The 14,507-nt window shown below is 35.2% G+C and overlaps 1 protein-coding gene across 1 annotated transcript; it reads right to left on the bottom strand.

Annotated features, from left to right (window-relative positions):
- Positions 1-203: 203 nt before the first annotated feature.
- LOC113496244 (zinc finger protein 140-like) lies at positions 204-11,145 on the bottom strand. The gene is made up of 13 exons (XM_026875414.1): positions 10,555-11,145; positions 9,772-9,879; positions 8,768-8,990; positions 7,876-8,052; positions 7,240-7,409; positions 6,775-6,860; positions 6,428-6,550; positions 5,035-5,181; positions 3,492-3,641; positions 3,051-3,125; positions 2,451-2,562; positions 1,763-1,867; positions 204-1,091 (listed from the first exon to the last, which is right to left on the bottom strand). Exons 1-13 carry the CDS (start codon positions 10,708-10,710, stop codon positions 930-932), a joined length of 1,794 nt encoding a protein of 597 aa, XP_026731215.1. The 5' UTR covers positions 10,711-11,145; the 3' UTR covers positions 204-929.
- Between the last annotated feature and the right edge of the window lie 3,362 nt (positions 11,146-14,507).

The following is a 14,507-nucleotide window of genomic DNA, read 5'->3' on the forward strand; positions in this document are numbered from 1 at the left end:
TATCACGAAATAGTCAAGTTAAACTACTAAATACTTTAACGGGCATGAGACTGCGGGCGAATAACAGTCTAAGAAACATGGCCATATTATTTTATTTATTATATTTACAAAATAACTAATTGGTCAAACAAAGCTGGGAGCAGAGAGGGAGTGGGTAAAAAGCGTAGATTTGTAACAGTTTAGACAGACATTGAAACAATAAATAACTTTGTAACTAAATTATTTATTAAAATTCTTCTAGTTCCTTATTTTAACTATTTTTAACTGGCCCGTTTTATGGCACTATCAAAACAACTTAAAATTAAAAACATTATTATGGCGTCTCGATCCTGATCGGGGCAAAGCGGATCGAGTTTTGCTTCACTTGATGTCACATAGTTAGCTAGAAATTGAAGCTTGAGGTGACCAAACTGAGCATTAACTTACAATTTCATTTAACTTGGCACAAATGAAGAAAAAAATCGAAGATCACAAATAAAGAAAATATCGGGAAACGGAAAAGCACAAAGAAAATAAAGGTATGAATCATAACCAAAATTCAAATGTTTTTGGTTGACTCGAGCCATACACCAAACGTTTTAATTGCCAGAAAGCTCTTCACACTTAGAGGAAAATTTTAAACCACCGGTCATCGAACCCGACATAATTGAATTATGTTGCACAAATTGGTCCTACACACATTTTCTCTTCGGCATTTATTTAACATTTTACCAGATGTTTTACCACGTTTTATAAACTCACTTGTTTGTTTGTTTGTATGATTGTCGTTCCGGATTTTTTGGATTTTTGCAACTCAATTTTGAGGCACTTCCCGACAAACTAGCACGTTGAAATTTTCAGTATAAAATCGACAAAATTTGATAAAATTGAACATTAACGTCTCACTCAACTCACATGACTCACTTAGATTTTTTTATCTATTTTATTCGCTATTTAACCTTCGGCCGTCCATCTCTAGTCAGTTTGAGGTGTATGAGTTTGTCGTGTGTCCGCAGTATGCTAGCCTGGCTGAACTTGGCGGGACACTTGCTGCACTGGTACGGGCGCTCGCCAGTGTGCGTACGAATGTGGCTTTTGAGGATTTGACTGCGCTGGAAGGGAAGTTGTCATGTCATTAATTTGGTTATTCTTGGATATTATTAAATGATGTTACGGTTTACTCACGCGTATTTACTCGTAAACCTAGTAAACCGTTACATCATTTAATAATGAATCATTCTCACGACAATTACTATCAAAATTCTTGGATGTGTCTGTTTTTAAGGATTAGTTATATTTGAATATATTTTTTTAATATTTCCACATCCAATTAGAATGAAAGCCGATCCCAACATAGTTGGAAAAAGGCTAGGACGACGCCGACATACTATGCTTGAAAAATCATTAAACCTCGAATGCAATATAACTATTAAGGCTAAATTACGTATTTATTTATTTACAAAAGGCACAGTTACAGAATACAGACATAAGGATTTAAAAATGGTATTAATAATATGACATTTTAAATATTTCAAACAGCTTCACAGGTATATGAATTTTATCCCATTCAAGTTACATGCACAAGGACACCCAGACTAACGATAAGCATTCGTGGATCATATATACACTTTTCGTCTTACGCGGTGATCGAACCCGCGCCAGATCGCGCATTGACGTGGGAACCTTAACTTCTCGGCTATTCTAATTCCAAAGCTCTATAAAACTGTTAAAGTAATTCGAGCGTTGTAGTAAAAGGTATCGCAGAGTGAACATATACACTTACATTAAACACTTTATCACACATGGTGCAGGGGAACTGAAGGGGCCTCTTGTACCCTTCGTGGACGAGACGCTGGTGGTCCTTCAGGCCCCACGAGTTCGTGTATGCCTGAAGCGATTCAATATAACATACGTATAGATAATTATTGTAACACGTTAAGTATCTTTTTGGTAAAACTGGTACTAAGCTGAATCCGTTTATACTGGGAGCCGACCAAAACATAGTTGTTAAAAGGCTAGGCCGATGATGAGGTATCTTTTTTGTGACTTTCGGAAGGGTTATTTATACTTTAGTGGTACATAGGTTTAACGATAGCAGCGGTGTAGTCGCGACTCTTCAGCCGCGCCAGCTCAGGGGACATTATGGACTCAGTTTGAAAAAAAAAACGAGTGGATACATTTTGATATTTTATGAATGCGTTAAATAGTGCTTTATAGATAAAAAAAAATCCGGGGAGCAAAAGTTTAGATCAACCGAAATATTTTTATTCACTTGATGCCAATTTATATGTAACTTGGATCAATATTTATGTATGGAAATTTAAGAAATTGTATGTCATGTAAAACAGTGAATTTGAAAATATGACTTTTTTAGGATGCAATTCATATTAATAGCCCTTGCCCTGTATTAAAATCGGGCTGAAATCATAATTATCTTATAATAAGATACTAAAATAAGTAAAATGGTATACCTTATCACATCGATCACAGGAATACGGCTTGATGTTCAGATGCATCCTGTTCATATGTCGCTCTAAGTCTCTTCGTATTGAGAAACGTTTGTCGCAGTGTGGGCATCCTAACCTGTAACAATATAATGTTATTTATAGAAAATGTTTATAAGTACCCAGGCTGCCTGGCCTATTAGTCCAGTGGTTGGTGGTCGTGACTGCTGGTACCCGGAGGTCGTGGGTTCGATTAACACTCAGGACAAATGTTATATTATATTACATACATAATATGTAAGTATTTAGAAATATATAAGTATCAGTTGTCTAGTACTCATAATGCAAGCTTTGCTTAGTTTGACACTAGATGGCGTTATGTAAAACTTGTGGAATCTTAATATATATAAATCTCGTGTCACAATGTTTGTCCTCAATGGACTCCTAAACCACTTAACCGATTATAATAAAATTCGCACACCATGTGCAGTTCGATCCAACTTGATAGATAGGATAGTTTGAATCTCAAGTTATAGTCGCAATTTCTTCTAACCACGCGGACGAAGTCGCGGGCAACAGCTAGTATTATTATAGTATAAAGTTATGTGACGATAACAGTATACTTACGGTAATTCTAAATAATTGACATGTTTCGAAGCAGTCTTCAAATGATTCTTCAATATGGCGTCCGTTTTGAAACTTCTGAAAAGGAATAAAATAATATTACATTTTCAGAGATGTATTTCTGTTACCACTATACTAAAAATAAAGATCTAAAGTTATGCAACATTGTTACGGGCTTCAATTTGTTGGTGAATGACAAAGGAAAAAAATGTTTTTAACGCAAATTGTTTCGCCACACATTAGTTATTCTTAAGCCTACTTCTACAGAATCCTCATTGTTGAGAGACAGACTCGGAAAAAGACTGATGAAGACCTTTTTATTAATCCTAAGGCCAGGAATATTTTTATTATTAGTAGTAGTAGTAAGCCGTGAACAAAAAAGAACTAAATGAGTACAGTCAAATATAATATTTATATTTTGTAAGACCATAGTAGTTTACTTACTTATCACATTCGACGCAGTAATAGTCCCTGTTGTCTGAATGCTTGATGCTGTGGTTCCTGAGTTGCGAAGGTGCCTTGAAGGCCATCCCGCACTCCTGGCACACGTACTTCTTGGTGACCTCTCCTGCTGATACCTCTTTTGCATGCTTGCTGTAATAAGAGACACTATTATTTTGGGTTGAATCTTGACACTCTATATACGTCCCACGGCTAGGCAAAGGCCTTTTTTTCGTATAAGGAAGGTTTGAGCATTGATTAACACGCTAGCTCACTGCGGTTTGGCGATTTCAGATTCCAATAGTGTCCAAATGTTGAACCGTTAGTCAGTAGTGTCTTAGAACAATTAAAAAGGAACACATAACTTTGAAAAAGTTGCATTTGTCTGCTTTGAGATTTGATTTGAAATTTTAACTCTTCGCCACTTCTCTGGAGCATAGTCAGATGTTGCCAAACAATATCTGATGATAAGTTTGATTTTTTTAATTGTATTGTTAGTTTTAAGACATGGTTAATAATGACACAGACATGTTTCGTCTTTTCGGTCTTATAATTACATTTGTTTTAAGAAAAAGCTTCAGACAGGTGATAAAACTGATTAAACGGTGACAAAAAGTAGGTTCATCGATTTCAAGTAACAAAAAATTACATATAGTTTCTAATTCTGCTATTTACAGTGGCCATTTAATTAATGGAAATAGGAAATTTTATTCAAATTGCCTTTCACTCACCGGCCATTGTAAATAGCGCATAGTAGTTCTTCAATCTATCAATCTTTCAAACTTTTGCCTAATGGGGAATATGCACGTGACTTAAATATGGACAAAATAATTTTTTTTGTAATATTTATTGCTACTGAAAACACACTATACAATTATTTTTAGAATTTATTTTAATTTAATAATGAAATTTAATCATCAAAAAGTGGCTGTTTTGAAATTACCGCGCAAATTTTCGAAACGCAACACTATTTGTGGAACAAAACGTGACGTCAGTTTTACACGAGACGTCTGCTGTCAACAAGCTATTTGTATGGTTTCTTTTTGGAGGAATAATTGTTATTGTATTGTATCCATGGTAATTAAGTCGATATTCACTCACTTTATTTATTTTTTGGTAATTTTGTAAACCAATCACTTTGCTGTTGACATCGAACTCGTGTAATGGTGACGTCACGAGCAAGCGCGCCAAAATGGCCGCGTTTAAATTGATCGCGATTTTAATATTTAATTTTTTGCATAATAGTTTATATTTTGGACGTGATATTTGTATGTTTGGTAATGTAATAACTAGTAGAAACATATAAAAAATAATAAAAAAATCATGCATATTCCCCATTAGATGTCCTGTCTAAAGATTCCTCCTATGCCATACACATAATGATTTTATTATATTGCACACAGTTGATTGCCAATTCAGCCACTTCTCCTACCGCGGGTCTGCTGGTAGAGATTTCTTAAGAAATAAACCTTGTACATCCTATTTTGTAATGTTGTGTTTTTCTTCTATTTTTTGTGTGTACAAAAATGATTAAATAATTACGTACAGCAGCATGTGTTGTCGCAGCACGTCGCTGCTGGCGTAGCGCTTGTGGCAGTGCGCGCACAGCACGCGCGCGCGCGCCCCGCCCGCCTCCCCCGCCCCGCCCGCCCCGTGCGCCGCCGACACGTGGCGCCGGAGCGAGCCGCGCCGCCTGGAGGCGGGGATATATATCACATACATTGTTCTGAACCCAAAGTAAGTTGCTAATGCACTTGTGCTACGGAATTCAGGTACAACGAAGGTACCACAAACACCCAGACCCGAGACAATGTAGAAATGACAATTTTTACATTGACTCGACCGGGGATCGAACCTGGGACCTCAGAGCTAGCGACACCTTGAGACCGATGCGTACGCCACTCGACCACGGAGATCGTCAAATACGGCGATATACGGCGTTAGATAATATAATGGAGGTTCTTAAACGATAAAATTCCACATATAAAAATAATTCCACAAAAACACAATCCCGCTTCCATGCAGGGGAGTGAGTTCCAAGGCAGTTAATTGTCTCCTCTGGGACACACCGATGTTTCGCTGGTTTCGTTGGTTTCATGTAGATTCTGGCTTAAAGGAGTTGCCATGACGGGCCACACTTTTTGGGACAGTCCAAAAAGAAATATCAAATTAGGCTACACTTTAACACTTGCACTTTCTGACAGTCAAATTACAAGGGACAGCAGCCAGATTGGTCCACCCATCATCGCTTTTGATGCGAGAAAAGAAAGCAATAAACACCCCAGGAGCACATTGTCTTTCCATTAAAAATACATAATGGACGTCGTTATTAATATTCAAAGTATATGGAGTATTGTAAACGTCATTTATACACGACGCCGTTAACAAAGTTTGTGTGGAGGATTATGAACGTTTTTGAACTGATCAATGGACTGCACATAGCACGTGTATTTTCAAGAGTTTCAGGAATTGAACTTGATTAAAAAAATAATTTTATTACGCAAATATCTATTTGACAACAGATTCAGTTAGAAAGTGGTGAAGGGTTCGGCGAAACTGGGTGCTGTCCAATGTAATCTGACCTTCAAAAAGTGCTTCTTAGTAGCCTAATTTGAATAAATGAATTTTGATTTTGATTCAAAATTTATAAAAAAATAGATTGATCCCAAATAACATTTATTTGATGAACTTGAATATGATTGTAACAGTTTCGGAAAATGCGTAATAGAAAGAAAGAGAGCGTAAGGGAACGTACATGAAGTTTTAATATCTAGACAATATATAGGTAACGTAAAAATGTATAAAGAAAATGCTATTAAAATAAAAACTATTAGGCTAAATACTAGGTACTTTTTTAAGTTAGTTAATGAACTAAATGGCAGCTATTCATCGTCCTGACATAGTTACTTATTAAAACTAGTTAAAAGAATGGAACTTACGGGAAAGTCTTAGTACAGTGCGGACATTTGTGGTTGAGCCCCTGACAGTGATGCACCATGTAGTGGTCTAGGATAGTGCCGCGGCAACTGCGGACCAGACCACACTCTGGACACTTGTAGCGACTGGAACATGGACACATATGTTGTAGGGGTTGAAACAGACTGAGGTTAGGAGACCGACGCTTAAGAAATAGGCTATCTAACACTTAACATTTATCAAATCTGACCAGTAGTTCCTGAGCTTAGCTCGTGCAAGTAACAAAGAAACTCTTCGCCATCCGATAGAAAACATACTGTGCACGGCGTAAAAACTGATTTAGGTGTTTGACTAAAAAAAACAAACTTACACTAAATGATATCTCATATGACCCATAAGTTTTTCTTCGGAATCCATTCTCTGCTTGCATACATCACATTCGTGGTCACCCATGAACTGTAACAATATAAAAATATCACATAGTCAATGAAAACGGCATCCGTACGAAAGAGATAAAATGATGATGATATAAAAATATGCGTCTAAAAAGTAAATATAAAAAAAAGTTTTATCAAATTTTCGGTCGCAGTGAAAGATTTCACATCTTTTTTCGATTCTTTGTGTCTGTAATTTGAGTGTCAATAGGGGGGAGGGCGGATATTTCGTAAAACGTAACATTTGGGATTCCATTCGGATTCGCCTAAATACGACGCGCTGATCAAAAGAATACCAAAGGAAAATGGCATATTAGGCAAAACACTGGGAAGCTTTTATATTCACTACATCTACCAAACGAATCACAGTGTGGGATTTTTTACTATTGTTAATATTTTACCTCACTATGCCTCTCCATATGCTTATCGTAGATTCCTTTAAAACTAAACCCTTTGATACAATTCTCACACCTAAACGCACAGCCTAAGTACTTAGGGTCCTGTGCTAATCGCGCCCGCTCGTCCAGACATTGTTGTTTTGTTAAATATACTATTTTTACTTTTGGTGCACCTGTAAAGAAATGACACATTTTAAATATAATATGATATATATTGGTCATGACAATCGGAATCAGTTATTGATATTAACCGTGTGTTGTGAATGAAAAATTAATTATATTTAAATTCTCTTATCGCGGAGTACGTAATTGAACTCGTCCGAAATGGTTCGACCGATTCCCATGAATTTTTGTGTGCCTATTGGGTAGGTCTGAGAATCTATCTAATCATCTAGTTTTCATGCACCCATTGTTATTTTTTTCCTCGAACTCAATAACTCATTTGTACTGTAAAACAAAGCTTGCTGGGACAGCTTGTATTCTTTAAAAAGCATTATAAGCAGAATCTGAAGTGGACCCAGCTGAAGTGACTTTTGAAAAATTCATATAAAAACAAAATTATATTATGTAAATATATACTAATACTTATTATAAGTCTAGCTGTATCTAGACTTAGAAGTGTTGAAATGAAAGACTTACCATTTGCAACGGCATCTTCATCTTTGATTTTATGTTTCTTCTTAAGTTTATTTTTCTTGAGTGTAGCACTAAGAGTCATGAGGTCCAAACTGTCAATATCACCTAATTCCAGTTCCTCTTTGAGTAGAGCTTTTAAAGGAAATTCGTCTTCTTCTTTAACACATGATTCTGAAAATTCTGTGGAATGAAAAATTATTATTAAAATATCGACCAGTATTGCAAAAATATTACAGTACTATTTAATGTTTCTATGAAAGATGATTAGGATTCTTGCTAAATAATATTGGGACCGAAATTTATCCGTGACAATTCTATATTTAGTATTATGGCCTATTGTCGTGATTACGCGACATAAGAGTAACATTTTGTTCTGTTTCAGGTTCAAAATTTGGAAGGCTTAAGGTGAAATTTAATTGGGTTTTTGATAAAAATCTAGTTAATCCATCAGATATATTTCAGAAAAATAACGGAAAAGATATCACTTAAAAAAAATGTGATAATGTAAGTTGAAATCTTGTGTGACGTCACTTATCAGTATACTTATATCTTAACCCCTTTTCAACACCTTTGATGCACTTCGTAATCTTAATGAATCTATCCAATATTTTTTAAGAAATCTACTTGTCAGAGTAAAATTTTTTCTAGCTAGATTGCCATATTTTACAAGTCTTTAATTCGTGACCAAAAAATCCAACAACAATTTAACACTGATAAAATAAAGATTTCCATTTTCATAATCTCACTCCTTACCAGAGTTTAATAATAATAAGTACTCAATGCATACTACTGCATATTTTTCTATCTTTGTCGACTCTGTACATACATACATAAGGTATAACATACAACCAAAATTATCACAGCATTTACTCCTTTATAGGTAAATGTTCCTTACCATCATTCCCAACAAACTCTCCCTCTAGATCATCAAACAATTCCTCTTCCTTCATCTCCACTTTAACCTGGAACTGCTTCCGTATATTCGAGGAGTACACCACTGAGAACCCCTCATCAGAACTTGGGCTATTCTCAGATATCTCTATGGAGTACGTGATTTGGGACAGATTGACTAGTGGCTGCGTTTGTGAACGTACTGTGCTTAGTGTTTCATCTAAAACCTGAAATTGTAAATTGTATTATGAATTGCAGTGAAAAATGATAGTTTGGCAATTTTGAGGGTACAGATAGCTCATAGGTCGCCAAACCAAACCCACTATGCACATTGTGTTGCTGGTTTGAACCCAGCACAGGATCAGCATTGGTATGATCCATAAATCCCAGTCCCAGAAGACTTCTCCGCTCCTGGGAGTTGGGATGGCTAGCCTTCCAAAGCAACTGATTGCCAACTAGTGATTTTGAGCCTATGTGCGGACAATGGAGCCCACCATCAGTAACCAGTGATCCATAATAAATAATTGTTTTGAGTCTGAGGTGTCTAATGCATAAAACTTGATTGTTTAGAGTGGCAGTTTCTTTTTGTGTATGTACTAACAAAACTAAATATTGGGAAATGGGAAGAGAATCAGATTTTTCATATAAATCTATATATACTAATATATAAAGCTGAAGAGTTTGTTTGTTTGTTTGAACGCGCTAATCTCAGAAACTACTGGTCCAAAATGAAAAAAATTTTTTGTGTTGAATAGACCATTCATCAAGGAAAGCTTTAGGCTATAAACCATCACGCTGCAGCTAATAGGAGCGAAGATACAATGGAAAATGTGAAAAATACAGGGCCGGTATAAATCATAACTTATATTTTCTACCCACGGGGACGAAGTTGCGGGCAGCAGCTAGTTATTCAATAAATGTGTGTTGTAAACAAATTATTTTACTACTTTCTTATGATATTTTACATATTTAGACACAATAACATTTTTGACCTGGCTTTCGACTTACACTTTCAAAGTTTTCCAGTAAGATATGATTACTTTGTACATTTTGTATGAACATTTCTGTGCGCTGCGCCATCTTCTTGCATAAGTGACATAGAAGAATGCAGTCCATCTGAAAAGTGAATAGAGAGAATTAGTTTTAAACATAATATGTATAAGTATTCACTAGAGTTTGTATGATATGTATAACTACTTGTATTAATGGTGCAAAGAATATCACATCAAGAAGATAACATGGATGCATAATAAAATAATATTGGCTGGTATGAGAGTGTAGGTTTTTTATGAAAGCGCTTAGGTAAGCCAAGTTACTGTGAAATAATGATAAGCATGCAAGTAAAGGGATGTTGTCCCTTATTATTCCCATATTTCAACATTTGAACAGAAACTTCAAGGTTATGGTTATTAAGAGAATTTAGGATGTTTTAAGAAAGATCAAGTAGAGAACGGAAATATTAACTGGCCTACCAATAAAGTATTATTGCCCATTATTAAACTCATTTCATAATTTGTAAAGAGTGCAAAGGTGATATACGATTACTATATAAGGAGAAGACATATCTAGCTACACCCGGTAAGCCTGGAAGCAGATTGGCTGAGGAGCAAATTATTAAACTTTTTAACTCTGTAGTGTCTGTGTATGAATCCCTATTTCACAAAAATAAACATCATAATATCAACATAGGTTGCACAGTCTTTCAGTTTTTTACCAAAAATATGTGTAAGATTCAACAAATAATCAATTTAGATAAAAGTAAAAGTTACTTTAGTAATGCAAAGATATTACCTGAAATATTTCCCTTAGCGGACCGCTTTGAAATGAATATTTTTGCACATTTTCCTCTTTGTTATCACATAAACAACCAAAACAACAGTGTTTCGAAAAGTCCGATTTCTGTTTTTTACTAATATTATTAAAACTAGAACCACATTTCTCATCCATTTTTATATTTATTCACTTATTTCTACACTTAATAACCATTAGAAATAATTAATTTCGTAAGATAAACTGTAGAAAACAATTGGTGTATTGCAAATTGCAAATAGATTCTCTTTTCAAATGTCATTAGATAAGACGGACGAAATAAGAAGTTTCCAAGATTATCTGTGATTTCACACGACAAACGAAGAAGAACTTTACCCCGCGAGGTTTAGAATTTATTTTCTTTCAACTTTAATGTTCAAAACAATACTTTTTTTTGGTTAGTTTACATTTCACTGACAGTTGATACTTTCAGAAATGTTTGCTTTGAAGCATTGAGTTGACGTTCTAAAATAAAGAGCTATATTTAAAACCGATTGTTAAACAGAATTTTGCAGATTCAATTTGATTGCTTTGTGGGAAATTAATACCAAAATACAATCATTATCTTTCGACCTATATCCAAAAATACAGGCTTACTGTATTTTTTATAGCAATAAATTGTAATTGTCATTACTTAGGCAGTCTCAGAAGGAAAAGTCAAAAGCCTGATACTGGCCTGATCTTGCTTAACCTCATTCAGATTCCCAAGTGTTGAAAGAAATGTTATACAGTGGGACTGTATAACATTTCTTAAAACAATACTTATTCAGGATTTTTTTGTAACTTTACTAGACACAATGGATAGGAAGATAAACTTCCATGCAAGGATTGAACTCGCACACGAGTCACCATAAATTCTCCATGAATTTCCGTACTCCAAGTGGCTCAAAAGCTACATGTATCGTTTGCCACGAATACCCATGGGAATGTTCATAATTTTAGTGCATATTACATCCTAGGCAAGTGGCACACGGATCCCTTTGCCCTAAATACCTCATCGGAACTGCGGAAGTGTGGACTAACAGAGTCGGCGCGACTAACAATTTCCTATGGAGGTGTCAATGTTGCTAGGTACGTATATAAAATGGTGAACACACATGAGAGGGTACGTGGAAATGTTTCTGACGATATGGGACAGGATTTTTTGGTTTGGTATATATTGGTTAATGTTTCTGATTGTTATTGTCTTTGTAAAATTTAAGTTGGTTGGTATGATGATTTCTTATTCGTCTCCATTTAAATCGAACGGGGGATTCAACGTTGTGAGGTTGAGCAGATACAATATTTGCTCTAAAATAATCATTTTAATTAGCCTCTTTTTTTCTGAAATATAATCATATTTCTGAAAAAAAGAGGCTAATTCGTTTCCCCTTATTTATTTTTTCTCTCTCTTTATTTCCCACAGCTAGGCAAAAGTATGTGTTTAGATCAGAAAGATCGTGGTTGATCTAGGACGATTATAAAATCATTTTTGAAAAAAAAACATATTTTTTTAAAAAGGCTACTACACAAAATATAAATTTAATTCTATCTTTGAAGCGTATTACTTTCTGAAAACAAAAAGAAAATTGTTATTTTTATATTATAGTTTTTTTTTTGTTATTATAGTTAGGTACTAGTAAGGAATAAGATTAAATGTTATTGTATAGAAAGACCACTGTCAATTTAGTGGTCAGCAATAAGTAGATATCTAGATGAAGGTTTCTTGCAAAGATAGGTCAATTTTGTCTGGTGACGCAAACAAACTACGCAAACCGAAAAATCTTTCACTTTTAGGTTAACTACCATCATTTACCCGTACGATATTTCCATAAAATATCCCGGGACACATCTCCGCTTGACCCCCAGTGTGTGCCGGTACCGGATGTCGTCACATCCGCGGCTCCCCCCCGGATGTCGCGCCTGCTCCCGTGGGACTCGTCGACGACACCGCCATCTATACGCCGTGACAAGCGTAGCGCTCACCTTTCACAGGTGACGGGATTTTGGGCATGGTTTGGATTTTGGATTTTGAGTTCTATTGCTGAGATTTTTTATTTAGTCGTTGACGGATGTCCTTCTGTAGTAAAACAGTCTTTTCCAATCTTCTAATCAAAGCGGAGTGCATTTTCTCTTCAGCTTTTACTGTATATTTTCAGTCTCTCTCGCAATCTAATTGGGTTTGACAGGAAACGGGCAGGCACTACTTATGGAAGATGCATTGAAGCCAATAATGTTCTACGTTTCAATATTAAGGTTTTTTATTTGTTTATTAGTTCTCTCTGAAGTTTTCTCTTTTTAGGGCAACAGCTTGTCAAACCTTCATGTAAGGGTTGAGTTCAGTTAATACTTTTAATTATTTGTATATAGGCTATTATGATGGCTATAAATGAAATTTTCCGACTAATAACATCAAATAGACCTCAAACCTCAACCTGTAACAAACCTACAGACATTATCCTCTTTAAAACTGTAGTTTAAAGCTTTAAATGGCAAAATTATTGAATACATTAAGTTTTCTGTTTTGTTTTTGCAATAATATTTTGCAAATGACCTTATTACTTAACTAACCAGCCCTTAATAAGTCCAAAAAGAAAAAAAAGACACACACTCACACTCCCAAAAAAAGTTCACGAAGCGTCGCTGCCCAAAAAAATCCTTTTTCAGAACGTACTAAAAGGGTAGCCAAGCAAACAGGTTATTAAGTTTGGTATGGCAGTACGTACACAGATGTTACAGGCGAGGGAAATTACAGCATTCGGCGTGATGTTAAAGGGCAGCAGGATTCATTAGCATTTTTTTTCAGATGTTATTTGCTAAGGGTGCCAAGATAGGACGTCAAAAGTTAGGTTGTGAAGCTAAATTACCAGCTAGCAAAAACAAATTCGCTTTTTTTAAATTTTGGTACCAGTGTAAGTACATTAAAAAAAGATCTCAATTATAAAAAATCAGTCAAAAAGGGTAAAGTAAAAAAAATGGGAAGAAATTGAGCCCCATTGAATTTATGCCAGTACTAACCTGCTGATTACCTCGATTTTAATAATTTCTTGTTACAGAAAAAGGAAGGAAAAAATTTCATTGACTTCATTGAATCTCATCTGAATATTTCATTTTCTTGTCATAGTCTTTTCATATATTCAGCTACCATGCAAATTCCAAACTGTTTCAGAACGAAACATATTTTTTTTCTCCCCATCCAAACTTTTCCCAAAACTGACATGCTAGTGTAAACACTTAAACAGAAGTCAACTATAAGTTTTTATGGCAAAGCTCCCCATAAGAACTTCCCCTTAACCCATGGCCGGGATGCAGTGGAAACTGGGTCACAGGATCGATAGAGGTCGAACTTGAAAGTTTGGGGCTCGAGATCCCTACCAATAAACACCATCAACCTTCTTAAAGCAAGCCTTCTGTAGTGTGGAAGCAAGACAGCGCTATACAAGAAGCGTGGTGATGTCTCTTTCTTACTTACTAAAGTGTCATTTTGAGAGGGGTTGGTATGCCCTGAAAGACACCATACTCTGGGTTTTATGGCTATAGGCCTATATAATCATAATCTTTGGTGATATGGATAGGAATTGGACAGAAAGGGTGAAATAGATTTAATGTCTATTTTTTATAGAGAGTTTTTTCATTCATGAGAATTTGAAAAATAAAAAGTTTATTTTGTCTTTTGTTTGGGTTAAATTCATATTAACCTTTGTACGTGTTGACATCTCTGGTAGATTAAAATTTAGTTCTAAATATAGAGTTAAAGGTGTAGTTACTTATGGAGATTTTGAAATTACGTTTAGAAAGTCAGGCTCTGTTTTTGAGTCTAAAAAAAGTAAAAAAAGTACACACTCGCTAAGACCGAATATAATTATTATTTCCTTAGGCAGAAGTATGAAACATTTGAATAAGTGTAGAATTTGAAAATACGGCTGATAAAGTTTTTTAAAAATACTATGAAAATA

This window comes from Trichoplusia ni, chromosome 7 (genome assembly GCF_003590095.1).
Source record: "Trichoplusia ni isolate ovarian cell line Hi5 chromosome 7, tn1, whole genome shotgun sequence".
In the NCBI taxonomy this organism is placed as follows: domain Eukaryota; kingdom Metazoa; phylum Arthropoda; class Insecta; order Lepidoptera; family Noctuidae; genus Trichoplusia; species Trichoplusia ni.

Excerpts from the sequence above, each read along its gene's own strand:
- LOC113496244 (XM_026875414.1), bottom strand. The coding sequence starts at position 10,710 with ATGGATGAGAAATGTGGTTCTAGTTTTAATAATATTAGTAAAAAACAG. Across the intron at positions 8,991-9,771 it reads TACTGGAAAACTTTGAAAGT|GTTTTAGATGAAACACTAAG; the intron begins GTAAGTCGAAAG and ends TTACAATTTCAG. Across the intron at positions 7,410-7,875 it reads TGAAGATGCCGTTGCAAATG|GTGCACCAAAAGTAAAAATA; the intron begins GTAAGTCTTTCA and ends ATTTCTTTACAG.